The sequence below is a fragment of the Culicoides brevitarsis genome, unplaced genomic scaffold, assembly GCF_036172545.1.
Source record: "Culicoides brevitarsis isolate CSIRO-B50_1 unplaced genomic scaffold, AGI_CSIRO_Cbre_v1 contig_18, whole genome shotgun sequence".
Lineage (NCBI taxonomy): Eukaryota > Metazoa > Arthropoda > Insecta > Diptera > Ceratopogonidae > Culicoides > Culicoides brevitarsis.
Genome location: NW_026973402.1, coordinates 34,342 through 49,000, shown reverse-complemented (window position 1 = coordinate 49,000; position 14,659 = coordinate 34,342). Strand labels below are relative to the sequence as shown.

Sequence of the window (14,659 nt, the reverse complement as noted above, 5' to 3'; positions counted from 1 at the left end):
AAGGATGAGTGACTAATATCGGGATAGTTGATAAAATTCGAGAAAGTCACCCAAGTCCAGGTGACGAAGGAATGATTTTTGGATGATTTTATGTAAGTTTTTAATATTTAAATTCAAGTTACTTTAAATTTACGCCTTAAAATCGAATAAAACGACGAATTTCTTGCAGATGTTGATTTATGATGTAAACAATGGATAATTTTGGGCAGCCCGTAAACGTCACTTGAATGTCAAAACGGTGCCGGCAAAAAACTGCTCGATTCAGAAACTCAATTTTCTTTAATTTAAGACCTTTATATTGCATCGAAAGCCAAAAAATACGTGATAAGAAAATAGACGAGCCTCAAAACTGACAAAAGATCTCAAAATTTTGGGACTTTAAGTGTTTTTCGTACTAAAATCAGATCTTTGCAATTTCACAACCATGGATAAAAGGTTAGAAAGTTGTTATTTTTGTTTAAATTTCATGTTTAAATCTTGTATTTTTAACAGCCTAACATCACCGAACCGTTCCTTGCTCAACCAAAGTCTGCAACTTCAGGTCACAAACAAACACAGACGCAATTGTTTGACTTACGGAGCGTTAAATGCACTTTTTCTCGCAATTCTCTGGTTTGACATCTCCCAGCAATGTCCATACTCGGTCTCATACTGGTATTATGTGGAATACGTCGCTGCTGGAATTTTAGGTGTTAGTCTCCTGTACAACATCTTGAGTTATGTCTATCACCGATTTCTGGTGTCGCCGCTTGTTGTGACTGAAGAACAACGCAAACTTTTGCGATTGGATGACGTTGATGGAAGTTTCGTGGTTTCGCCTGCTAAGAGTCAAAAACTGAATACGACAATGGATAAAGCTGCTGCTGCAAATATGAATGTCTCTTCGTTAAGCTGGCAATCGTACAATGAAGGAAATACCGGCATCTCGTCCGCTTCATGGGCATTCAACAAGACATCACAATCGTTCGACAGTCCGTCCTTTAATTTGATGAACGTTTCCGCCGACATGAGTTTCAATCAAAGCATGCCAAATAATGTGTCGGGCATCGCGCATCGTAACTACAACAACAAATCCGAAATTATCACCGACACAAAGCGCATCAAGCAATATTTGAAGGAAACGAATGAGGCGGAAGCCAAAAATGCCAACATCTTACCGGATAATAATTTGACCCAAACGAACGAGAGTTTCACGAGCTTCTGGAATAATTGTCGTTTTGATGATTTGAGTGCCTTGCTCAAGACTTCGTTATACCAACTGTCTCCCAGCACAAATTCCGCTTCATCTCCGTCCTCCAAGCAAAATCCTCTGAAAGACGAAACCGGTCTCGGCAAGATTTTAGACGGCAATTCGGAAGTTTTGAAGAAAATCCCGTCGGAAAAGCTCTCTGCATATGTCGCTAATCTGCGTATCTGGATCGCCGACACAATTTTGCATCGTCTCGTAAAGGAATTCGACTACATAAATGAGAAACTAAAGACTCGTGGGTTCTCCGACATCCAAGTTGGAGCTGTCGGATTGGAACGTTTGAAGAAAACCGCAGAAAATCACCAATTGGTAGCACTTTACGTGCCAACACTCCCGATGATCATTCCCTTCTTGGAAATGTCCACGAATCAAGAGTACCTGTGCAAGCGAATTCGTGATCTGGCACACGGCAAATGCATTTCAGACTACCGTTGGAACTCGGGGGCTCCTTACGGAGGTGCCTCGTGGAACGATCATTTGCCCACAGACACCGCCATTCTTTTCCATTTGATTTGCACGTACTTTGACAGTCAATTGATGCCACTTCCGAACCGTGATCGCCCGTTTTACAGTCAATACGTGATCGAAATGGATGGCAACAAGAAATCGCAAACGGAGATTCTGAGTGAAGTCAAGAACAAAGCAAAGTGTGCAATTCTCTGCATGAATCCGATGAAGCCGAAAATTAATTTTATCAGTGACGATATCATTCATACTTGTGCTCATGTAAGTTTATTTTATTTATTTATTTAAGTTGCTCCAATTTTATTTATTTCGAACTTTTTGGCATATTTTTTTCGTGAGGCAAAAAAAAAACTAGGTTTTGAAATATTTTTTTATGTTTTCTAAAGTGTAAAGTTTTGTTAATTTTTTTCTTTTACTAAAATTTCTAAATATTTTGGTTGTATTTTAGTAATTTAAATTAAATTAATTTCAAAAAATGAAGAAATTTTGTGAAAAATATTTTTAGTGAAGACAATCCATGTTAAAATAATAAATAATTTTTTCAAATGACAAAATTGAAAATTAAAAAAAAAAATCTTGAAAAACATTTAAAAAAAGGCCAAAAAACTGATTTTTTTAAAATTAAATTTCAATTTTTTAAACCAAAACAAAAAAAAATTACTAAAAAAATATTGGAGGAAAAATATTACTTAAAATATTAAATTAAAATCTTATATTTACCCACAAAATCTTCATTTCAGGACCGCAACAACTTATTTTACGTCATCATCCAGTTCCTATTGTTCATGAAGAGCCGCAACGACTCCTTGTTAGAGGGCGTCAGCTTGGGCAGACGTGGTATCAACATCATGTGCTGCGTAGAAGAAGACACAAATTGACTGAATGGACCAAAGAGTCACAACCCAAACTCTTGTTTTTCGATTAAATGTTAATATTAATGCTCGAACGCGACTTAATTTAAATTATATGTACTAAATACTGTTAAACGCGATGATAATATTAAAGACAGATTAAATTTATATGAAATATTAAAGAAAATTACGCTTTTTTGTGCATTTCATGGAGACGCCTGGTCTTAACGCGACTCGAACATTGACCCTCATTTTTTGGAATTTTTCACCAAATCACTTCACAGCGCTTGGCGTCACTTGTCAACATTTAATAGTCCAATTTCAACATCAAATGTGTGATTTCCTAGTTAAAAATTTCATAAAATCACCTCTTTGCTTGAAAATATTCATCTCTGAAAAATTTATTGTTTGTTTTATAAAAAATGACTCGTAAAAAGCTACATTGTTATGTCATGTCGAAGAATAAAAACAAACAAATGTGCCATAAATTATTTAAAGAAAAATCCATTCAAAAGTCATCATTAAGTGAAGAATCTATAAAAATTTTCTGTTTAACGAACGACATGACACGCAACCGGTCAACGAAGAAAATTTGTCGCACATATTTTGCTAAACGAATAAATTCCACATTGAGAAAATAAATAATTACGGGTGTCAAACAAATTGATATACACATTTTTAAACACATAAAATACCTGAGATAGTTTTTTTTGCCGATTTTTCGTTTGAAAAGTGATCGCATTAAAATTCTTCATCTTCGTCGGCTATTTCTCGAGGTGTGTTTGGGCAAAGAAAAATGGTCGTAGATGAGAAGTCATTACTCATGATGTCGTGTGGAGAGAATTTTCGCTTGACCTTCACTCATATTCCAAAGTTGCTTCCAGCTTGTGGTGTTTGGCGATGACACTTCACGTGCCTCATCCCACAAATCATTATCATCCAATCAAAATTTCTATCACACTTAAGAGTAAATTAATGAAATAAAAATTTTGTCACACAATTTTGCTAACAACATTTTTTTTTGCTTCTCGTGGTCGATCATGCGACCGAAGTAGATGCGTGTAAATATATCATCAGACATGTCGAAAACCACTATATTTTTGCTAATACAATATTCTCCACCTCCACTCATCATTGTCGTTGTCGTCGTCCGTATGCATTTTCGTTTGAACACAATTTTTTTTCTTTGACATAATTGTTTGAAAATAGCAGTTTAATAATTTTTGGCTGACTTTTTGGCGTACATCGACCAACGTTTTCTTGTCGTAATTTGTTATTCTTCTCTAATTTTAAATTAGTGTGTATTTTGGTCCGTTTGCACGTTAAAAGCGAGATATTATTAGCATCAACTGGTTATAATAAGCAATAATAATGCACATCATTAAGTTATTAATAAATTGTCATTTAATTATTTTTGTCGTGTGTAAGGCAATTTTGTATGAATGGAAAAGTTAAGTCATTCAGAAAGTTTTTAATTGGAGTTCTGTACCAAGTTAAAAATTTAGTAAGATCTGAAAAAATGTTAACTTAACAATTTTAAATAAAAATTTATATGTTTTGAAATTCTTTAATGAATCTCATAAGAAATTTCGGTTTTTATTGAACATTTTGCTTTACCAGGGACAACTTTTTATAAATTTTATTTAATTAAAACTACATTCTAATTTTTTGTTTAATTTGATATTTCTTTAATTTTTGATAAAATTTAATTTTTTCACTTCTTTCGTTTTATCGCATTTCGTGTACGTACTCAAAATTTCGCCAAAATTTGCTATTATTTATTAAAAACGTGAATTTTGGTTCAAAGAACATTGGGTGTTCTTTTTTTTATTTTAAAATAAATAATTATTATTTAAATTTAGAGCAAAATAAATTTGTTTAAATAATTATTAAAATGTTTTTAAAAACGTTTTTTAGAATAAAAATTTTCTAATTTTGCAAAATAAATTTGTTTAAGTTGACCATTTAAATATAGTAACAAGAAATAAAATGTTTTTATTTTTAAAACGTTAAAATTTTATTTTCAATTAAAGTCTAGGTTGAATTAATAGTGACAACACAATAAAATTTTCTAACACTTTTTTTAAAAATTTGTTTCATTTTATAAAATAAATACTTTTAGTCAAAAATTTGTTTTATTAAAACTTTTACTTTTTTTAATTGAATTAAGCCAAAAAATTAAAAAAAAAACGGGAATGAACATGAAAAAAAAAATAAAAATATATTTACCTACTTTTTCCCAATTTTATTGTCATGAACAACGGACATCTCTCCATCAAACCCAAAAAAATATCTTGTTAAATGCTCTTCAAACATCATAATTCATAAATTTTCAAGCATCCTAATTTTCGTAAATCGACAAAAAAAATTTGACAGAAACAACAAACATTTTCATGTTCATTACTGGGATCATTTGATCTGTAATTGACAGACCGTAACTTTTGCTTGCTATACAAAATTTATGATTAACTCAGTATAAAATAAAATAATAATGATGATGCTTTGTGATGCTGATGATGATGAGGAGGAAAAAGTCACTGATGATTTATTATTGGCACTGCATCCATTATAATTATTAATTATTTGTTTAAAGACACACACAAGCACGGTCTGCTCGCTTATGATCTCGTTGGAATTCGAAGGTTACGTAACGCGCGATGTTTATCTCGATGATCGACGATTTTGCGAGAAAATACCGGAAAATCCCGTTGCGAGGCATAAAAAAAAGTTTACAAAGTGTTATTAATGTTGCGTTTGCAGCAAAATTAAATTGACCCGAAATGTTAATAGAGTATGTCACCTTAATTGTCATCATCATTTACTTTTTATTAGCTTCTCTCATGTTTCTCTCTCGTGTCGCGAATTCCAAACACAACTAATTTTTAACTGATATTTTGGCACAAACAATGACATCTTTGGTTAATTTGTTATTAAGATTGACACGACGAACGTGGGACTTCACGCAGATCGCAGATTTCCACAGGTTTGCATCAACAAAAAGAATGTCTGGAAATGTTCAATCATGTTTTACTTTTTTCTCTGTTTACCTATTTTTTCGGCAGGTATGCACACGCGAGTTCCGTCGAAATTAAAGTCTGTCATTACGCACATTTTGAGCATACCTACGTGGATGCCGCAATGACGTATTATGATTAAAGCAAACAAGAGCAAATTCCAATTTGTCTATAACTATGTTCTTTATACACTTTTGAAGGCAGTACACGATACATGAACAAAATATGAAAAACAACAAGAAATTTTTCGTGAAGACGTCTAAATAGATCAGAGTAAATTGCTATTATATGTTTTCGGTTTTTTTTCTCATTTTTCGAAAATGTGTATAACATAATATTGTTACGTTTTTCCATTAGTTTTTAATAAAGGTAGGGAGCCAATTTTCAAATTTTTGATGCGTACATGAAACTTTTCAGTAGGCAGGTATTTTTGTGGACTTTTGAGGTTCTGAGGACTAAAAAAATAGAAAAAATACGAAATAAGTATTTTTATTTTTTTTTTATTTTGCAATACTAAAAAAAGTTTCATTATTCTAATAATTTAAGAGAAATTCTTGGGAAAAGTAAATAAAATGAGGAATTTTTTAAAATTAATTTTTTAGTTAAAAAAGTTTTTTTTGGCTAAATAAAAAACAATCACTATAAAATGCATTTTTTCTACTTTTGACCTAAAATCTAAATTTTTTAAAAATTTTATAAAATGTTTTTTTTTAATTGAACGAAATGTTTTTAAAGTTTTTTTTCGAGATTTTTTATTTAGAATTTTTATTTTTTAAAAGCTAAGAATTTTTTAAAATTTGTCGTAATTTTATGGTTTAATTTTTTTAAAATTTAAATAATACTTCATAGATTATTGATAAATTTTCACATTTTAATTTAAATTTCTGTAATACTCTATGTCATATCATTGATTAAAATCTTATCTTTTTAATTCACCGATCAAAAAAGTTTAAACTAAATTATTTTTTTGACATGAAAAGCTTTTAAACGACACTGCCTACCTTGTTTTCCCATTCATCGTCGTCATCTATTGAGAAGTGCTCGACCTGTCTATTCTCCCGTGCGAACATCTTCCGCATCGCATCTCCCGTACAACATCACACGTAAATCCAAAAAACTTTTGTGCAAAAATAATCTATTTTCCTAAATCCACAATGAATTTTTGTCAGTGTTACCGCGGTGTTCCATCAGTTAACTTCGCACCATCAACGATTTAACGCACGTCCCTCCATTGATTTCCATAAAAATAAAATAAAAATAAATAATAATTAAAATCGCTCTAAAATAATTGAATTTTCTGTGAACAAACCCGTAATTTAATACTCAAAAAAATAATCAAATAGTTTATCATGGTAACGACCAATTTTTTTTTTTATAAACTTCAATATCGATTTTTTTCCTAATTACATCATCTCATTATTTTTTTAATCACCTCATTCGTTTTTTTTTTTGTTTAAAAATGTCATTTAGTTCGTGCAAAAAAATGTAATTTTCCCTCTATCAGATTTCAATTAATCTATTTAATTGCTTGCGTTCTTTTTTGATTTCCTCCGTTCACACGACGAAGTAATTTATATGCAAAAGATCAAATCACAAATTTTCAATTGAATATTTAAATGACTTTTAGTTCGTGTCATGTCAAGGAATTCGATTTAGCGAGAATATTTTTTTTCGAAATATTCATATCATTCGTTTTCCATCATTGCTGATTTATTGCCGACACTTAATTTTTTTATTTTTTACTTTTTTTGGCGATCGCTTGTCATGTTCGTGTGGGCTATTTATAAAATTATGCTTTTTCCAATAATCGCGTCGTCGTTGTCGTTTGAAAAGTGTCACATAACATCGTATACTTCGTGTTTGTTTTTTAATGTGTGTTATAAAAGTAATTAATTTAAATGTCCCGTGAAATTATGAGTGTGATCTATATTTTATGACGAGAAATAACTCATAAAATGTGAATGGAATCTGCTTTTGCAGGTGTAGTTAAAGGAGTTTAGATTTATGTGTTAAAATGTTGTTAAAATGAAATAAAAAATAGAAATGTACCAGGCGTCTCCTGTTACAAAGGAAGAATATTAATGACAGGAATTTGAAAAAAATGAAAAAGTTTCCGAAGAATAAAGTTTGATTTGACTGCAATAAAAAGTGAAACTAAATTTTGCAAAATGACTTTTTCCTGAATTATTGGGCTCTATTTAAAATAATTTGAAAAAAAGTAAATTTAATTTTAGGTTATTTTTTTATGTAAATAAAAATATTTTTTTTATGTAAAGAAAAACTTGAAAAAAATTAAAAAATATATTTCGGTTTGTTGAAAAATTTATCTTCAGAGAAAAAATAAATTATTTTAGCTTATTTTTTTAGCAAAACAATTTTTTTTCATTCATGTAAAATTTTTTTTTCTTATTTTATTTTTGAGATCAAATAAAAAAGGATCAACAATCCTCCAATGAAAGTTAAATAATGAAGCAAATCGATATGTCATCTACAAAACTTTATTCAAACAGTCATTTCCTCTTAATATGATTGTGCGTTCTATAAAAAATATCAATGCTTGAAGTTGAAGAATCTTCACTGAATAAATATAACAAAACATTAAATAAATGAAAAAATTCTTCACGTAAGAGATTGCCCTCTTGAAAATATTGATTGTGAAGAAAAATAAATAATTTCCACGTTTGACGTTCTGATTAAGGATAAAACAAGATAAAATATTTGTAAAAAAAATATTCCGATAAAATCGCTCTAAAAATCCCATAAATTTTATTTTATTGCACAACAAAAATTAAATCATCAAAATCCGTTGATCCACCGTTTGCGGCCAAAACGAAATTGTATCTTTTTACCTCAGGTACAAAAGACAAAACAAATGCATTTGATAAATCAATTTATCTTTTCATTCGTTGTTATGCACATTCTGAAAGGCCATTATTAGTCGTGCCTATAATAAAAGCGAAATAATTTGAATAATTGAGTCACTTGAGTACGGAACAAAGGAAAGTTTATGAATTATTATAATTATCACTCGTTTTTTCACACACCCGTCGAATGCGAAAAAACAAATTGGCCAAATTCTGCCAAGAAAATATTTCATACAATAAAATTACACTTGATTCATTTTCATTAATTATTTTCACTGCCCACTAAATAAAATATTTTCGGAATCACATTTTTTTTTGTTTGTTTCGTTGAACATAAATATTTCCTCACGTCTTCATCTCGTTCGTTCGTTCGTTCGCGCGCGCGATGCTCCGTCGATATTATTATTGATTTTAGATAGATATTTATTTATAAATAATGTTAAAAGCCAATAAAATTTTCGACTAACCACAAAGCCAAAAGAAGAGGAAGAAGGTATCGTGGTCGAGTAGTGAACTCGAGTGTTGTGTGTGTGCGCGCTGCATTTTTGAGTAAATAATAAATGTTATAAAATTTCTGTCTAAAATTAATCTATAATCAATTGCAATGTGAAGGGTTCTATGCATTTATGTGATATAGATGGATAGATAGACAGACATGCATCGGAATTTCGTTGTATTTTAGAGAAAATAATTTCGGCTTAATTTTAGTGTTCAATCGAGCTTTGCAATAATAATAACTCTCTCCTTGCCTTGAGTGGTGATTGAAAAAAAAATTTTTTTCGTTCGCGCAAACCACAAGACATAAAAGAAAATGGATTTTGTAATAAATTCACGTTTTTATTCGTTTTATTCGGTTTTTAATCGCATTATTTTTGTTTTCTCTCTTTCCATTCACTTTCCAAACAAAGGATGCCGATGACGAAAAAATGCCCATTCTGCGAAAGGCTTTCCAGATGTTCGACACCACGAAATCCGGATATATTGAGACGATTAAGATCTCGACGTTGCTGAACACAATGGGCCAGTTGTTCGATGAGGCAGAGTTACAAGCGCTAATTGACGAAAATGACCCAGATGCAACGGGAAAAGTGAATTTCGATGCGTTTTGTAATATTGTGGCGACGTTCCTGGAAGAGGAAGATGACGAAGCGATGCAACAGGAGTTGAAAGAGGCGTTTCGGTTATACGATCGCGAAGGAAATGGTTACATTACAACGAGGTAAGTGAAAAAAAAATGTAAATTTTCCATAAAATGTTCAAAGTTTTGAAATATTTAAAAAAAATATGCTTAAAGGTGGATTCAATTGTGTTAAAATAGCTCGAAAAAAATAATTTGTGGAGTGGAAATATAAATGAAAAATTTTGAAAATTTAAAAAATTAATTCTTAGTGAATGAAATTAATGTCTAACGTACAAAAAAATAATTTTCTTTAAAAAAAAATGAAAAAAGTGACTTTTTTTGGATTCAAATTTATTTCTCAAGATAATGATATATGTAAAAAATCGACAAATACCTATTTACATTTTTAAAGTGGTTTTTGATGTGAAAAAATTTTTAAAATCATAATTTTCTTAAAAAATTAATATTTTTTTGAAAGATTTTTAAAAATTTCTTTGCAATAATTAAAAAATAATCAAATTATTTAAAATTTGTTTAAAATTAATAATTGATCATTTTTTAATTAATTATCATTAAAAAATTCATATTTTCTATTTTTTTCAGTACCTTAAAAGAAATCTTAGCTGCCCTCGATGACAAACTGTCTAGCTCCGACTTGGATGGCATCATCGCTGAAATCGACACTGACGGATCCGGAACTGTTGACTTTGATGGTGAGATATTCTCAAGACTTTTCTTCGTCTTTCCTTCTAACAAAAATTAATTTTTCACAGAATTCATGGAAATGATGACTGGCGATTAAATCAAAAAATCATTTAAGCATCTAATCGCGTTCCTACAACTCGACCACTGTCAAAAAAACCTCCTTTCTGAGAAATCCCCATAATTGAATCAACCGTCGTCAACGTGCCTTCCTTTGATATTCTGTGTTTTTTCCGTTATTTATCTAGTTGTACGTTAGAGACTCTCCGTCATCACTCACGTTTAATCAAAACCAACCGACAAATTTCACACACACGATGTTTGTAAAAAAAATAAATTTGTTGTACTTCCCGTGATTTCCTGGAATTATCATAATAAAGAAAGCAACAAAAAAGTTGATAGTATTATTATGTGAATAAAAACCAAATTATTATAAATAAATAAGGAAACAAGCAAAAAAGCGAGTGAAAAACGCTGTATAATGAGATATTAAACACCAAGAAATGTGCCTTTATTTCCGTTTCTTGCAAATTTGTGTGAAATGCCAGGCGAACGTATGAACAAGTAGTCATTGTTGGCGTAATTGATATGTTGGCAAAGGTTTCGTCGTCGTCGTCGTTGTTGTTGTTGTTGCTGTGAGTTCGCTCCTCGACTCGGCCTTTGTCATGACAGGCGGTTTGAGTGGTAAGGTAACGCAATGCAAAAAAGGACGAAAATCGTGAGAAAGAGAAAGCGATTCGCTCTCGTTAACTTTATATAGTTTTGTACGCAACAGCAGGATATGTTATCATTTACTCTCGTCTGCTCTCTCATTTTATTGCTTTGAGTAGTTTTGAACTGCTGATTGTTGGAATGTTCAAATTATTTTTTTTTTATATTTTTATTTTTAATGAATTTTATTCTCAGGGTGATTTTTAGCAAAAAAAAATTTTGAAAAATTTTTTTGTCCAAAAATAATTTTATCGGCTTTTATCGATATTTGAAGGTTCAGAGGTCATTAACTCATTGATAAGATGAAGTCACTTGGGAATCCGTTCGACCGTTAGTCGTATCTGTTACGCGCAACGAGTCGAGAGTTCTCATACCGAATCCCTGTTTTTCGAAAAAGTTTGTTCGTGTTTGGCATGTGACGTAGATAACGTAAAATAAGCATCACCGCAGTCATCATCGTGACATGAAAAGAAGAAAATTGTCGGAAAATTCAAGTTGGGATTTTTTGTGGCTTCATTTTATTCTCATCAAATTTTGGAATTTTAAATAGGTATTTTATTTTAGGGGTTATTATTTCATTTTTTTATTTTGATCTTTTTTAATGGTTGTTACATAAAAATTAAAGGATATTTTAAAAATATTTATTTTTATTTTATTTGATTTTCTTAATTTTTTATTTAAATTTAATTTTATTTTTTTTTTTTGAATTTTTGAATAAATAAAATTTTTTAAAATGGTTTTTTACCATAAAAATTAAAGTGTAAAATCATGAAATTAATTAAAATTAAAAAATATTTTTATTTTCCTCCAAAATTAAAAAAACAACATTTTTTTACCGCATTTGACTTTTCTTAATTTTTTATTTAAATAAATATTTATTATTTTTTTTGCAACCGGAATGCCAGTTTTTGATTAGCCGGAATTAATGCAATTTATATTTTTTTTTAAATATTTTCTAAAATGGATTTTTTTTTAATTTTTTGTAAAAATTTTAAATTAAATTCTAGAGTTCAATTAAAAGCTCATATAAAAAATATAAAAAATCTGAAATTTTATTATTTTCCTCAAAAATTAAAAAAAAACAAAATTTTTTCTGTATTTACAGAAAGTCTACCAAAACTTTCCTTCTCCGTGAGCTTTTTCCTTTATCTAAACACAACTACGCCATAACAAACACGAAACTCCGTACCACCACACAGAAAATACGAAAACGACGACGAAACATTAAAAGCATAAGGATACATGCCGTTAGTGACGTCAAACAGGATAATTTATACCCATAGCCTACACTCGTATATTTCCAATGCTGTACACGGAGAACGAGAGAGCGGGAGAGATGAAATTTTCCGAAAAGCATAAAATGTGTGTCGTCGTTAATCGTGCACGTAACGCTACACACACACGCCGAAAAAATTTTTCCTTTCGCAACGAGATTGAAAAGTACATAATTTCAGTTCAGTACAATTTATGCTTCAATTCGGAACTTTTCTAATCAACATCAAGCTCTCGCATTCGAACACACACCAAAAAAAAAGAAAGAAAAAATATTTAATAAAAAATATTAGCATTTTGTTAAGTTAGACTTCACACGAGTGCTTGTGTTGTGTGTGTTCCCTTTGCTGCAAACTGATTTTTTATTCTGTTTCGCTTAAAATGAAAATCAAGACGACAGTGTGGGTGCTCGCCTGAAGTAAATTTTCTAATCTAAATGCATTAAGAAACGAAAGAAAAAAATACAAACAATTTCGGAGAATTTTCCCGAAACACAAGGCAACGTGAAGGAGAAAGGGCAAAGGAAAGTGTTGTCTCAATAATATATTAAATACGATAAAAATAAACAATTTCCGAATAAATTACTTGGAAAATTGAAGTGTGACGTGAATATCGAAAAGTTGTTGGAGAAACACAAAAGGCAGTAAAATAATAATAAATCACACACACAAACACACAGAAAAGGATCAAAATAAGCAATAACTGTGTCTCCAAACTCGGTGAAAAATGAGAAACAAATAGTGACCTAGTGACGAAAGCCAGGGAAAAAAGTGAACCGTAAAGTAAATGTCAAACCACGCATACTGACCTAGTTTAAAAGGGAAAAAAATTCAATGCTCATGCACATCATTGGCTAAATGTGCATAATTTAAAAGCATTTGAATACCGTTTTAGTGCAGAGAAATAATAAAAGAGCTCCTGCGTTAAATGAGAGAGAGCTTATCTAGATGCAAATAAATTATTCAAGTGAATGCAGGGGGCAATTCAATCATTAGCTTACCTTTGAGCTCTTCGACCCGCTTCCCAAATTGAATTTCGTTCCCAATTAAACGTCAAAATATCGGAAATAAATTAGATTTTTTGTTCCTCTCCAGAAATGCCTCAAAAAGAACGTGTGTGTGAATTGTAAAGAAGAAGAAAAAGCTAATAATAGAGCAAAAAAAAAAAAATAATAAAATTCACAAAGGAATTGAATTGAAATACATGAAAAACGCATAAGAACGATAAAAGGCCACAACGAAGGATGCAATAACGATGATGATAAGGTAGGTTGTTGTTTGTCGATTTTCTACATGAATTATTTCGTCATTAAGTGATAAGCAGTTGTAAAGTACGTGACAAAATCCGTGTTAATATGCGACAACATTACGCCGATGAAATGGAATCTTGTGAGTGGGAGTAATGTTGTCACCGTCATCGCGAAGTTCAATGGGGATTTAACCAATTTGTGATCATTTTTCGATAATAAATGTCGATTAAGATGCATGATAAGGTTAATAAACTGGATCTTCGGGGAATTTCGTTCAGGTATCGATCTTAAAGTATTTGAAAGTCTTTCCAAGTTATTGGCATTTTTGAACTCTCTTGTGGAATTTGTTACTTCACGTCAATTGTTGACATTACATTCCATAGAAATTTGTTCGATCCGATATAAGGATGTTACGAATTTCTAAAAAGTGCATTAAAAAGGCGCTATAAAAAGTATTTGGTATCCTTAAAAATAAAAAATAAAATACTGTGGTATCTTGAGGAATTTTTTAGATGCGAAAGATGAATTTTTTACAGTATGGATTCTCTTACTTATTTCAAGCAAATTCTTGTAATTTTGCACATTTATTTTTGAATATTGCTGCATCAGCTCATTTTGCTTCGTTTCATATTTTTCTGCATTTTTCTTTTTTTTCAATTGAATGATTTCCTAAGAAAAAAAAATAGAAATAAATTGGTAAAAAAATATTTAAATTCATTAATTTTTCTGGAAAAGAGATTTTATTAGATTTTTATTTTATTTTTTTTTTGAGGATTAAAATCTTAATTTAATTTAGGCTCCTCCAAAATTTAAATATTTTAAACTTTTATTCTTTAAGTTAAAAATTTTGCATTTCGAGAATTTTTTAACCGAAATAAGATTTCTTAAACAAAAAAATATTTTTTTAAAAAATTGCTTAGTTTTAAAATTTTTTGGCAGTTGTTTTTATCACTTTTCTAACTTTTAACTTGAAATGTTCTGAATTTTATTTTAGATTAACAATGTCAATAAAGATACATTGAAAAAAAAACAAATATGTTCTCATGAATCGTCATAAAATATTTGATGCCGGTCATTTTATATTAAAAAAGTATTCAAAAACTATTCTGAGAAAAAAGCGAAGGACAAATAGTTTTAAATAAATTTGCAATTTGCCTGAAGC

The 14,659-nt window shown here is 30.2% G+C and overlaps 2 protein-coding genes across 2 annotated transcripts; both read left to right on the top strand.

Annotated features, from left to right (window-relative positions):
* The first annotated feature begins 239 nt into the window (after window positions 1-239).
* On the top strand, window positions 240-2,717 carry LOC134836377 (transmembrane protein 209-like). Its single transcript, XM_063851602.1, has 3 exons — window positions 240-435; window positions 493-1,975; window positions 2,455-2,717. The coding sequence occupies exons 1-3, from the start codon at window positions 425-427 to the stop codon at window positions 2,590-2,592; spliced, it is 1,632 nt and encodes a 543-aa protein (XP_063707672.1). The 5' UTR covers window positions 240-424; the 3' UTR covers window positions 2,593-2,717.
* A 4,056-nt stretch (window positions 2,718-6,773) lies between these two features.
* On the top strand, window positions 6,774-10,754 carry LOC134836378 (troponin C-like). The gene is made up of 4 exons (XM_063851603.1): window positions 6,774-6,931; window positions 9,352-9,662; window positions 10,167-10,276; window positions 10,337-10,754. The coding sequence occupies exons 1-4, from the start codon at window positions 6,929-6,931 to the stop codon at window positions 10,363-10,365; spliced, it is 453 nt and encodes a 150-aa protein (XP_063707673.1). The 5' UTR covers window positions 6,774-6,928; the 3' UTR covers window positions 10,366-10,754.
* Window positions 10,755-14,659: the final 3,905 nt, after the last annotated feature.

Bases quoted from the DNA above. Each gene is read 5' to 3' on its own strand.
- LOC134836377 (XM_063851602.1), top strand. The intron at 1,976-2,454 runs GTAAGTTTATTT...TCTTCATTTCAG, and splicing joins TCATTCATACTTGTGCTCAT to GACCGCAACAACTTATTTTA.
- LOC134836378 (XM_063851603.1), top strand. The intron at 9,663-10,166 runs GTAAGTGAAAAA...TATTTTTTTCAG, and splicing joins AATGGTTACATTACAACGAG to TACCTTAAAAGAAATCTTAG. The intron at 10,277-10,336 runs GTGAGATATTCT...AATTTTTCACAG, and splicing joins CGGAACTGTTGACTTTGATG to AATTCATGGAAATGATGACT.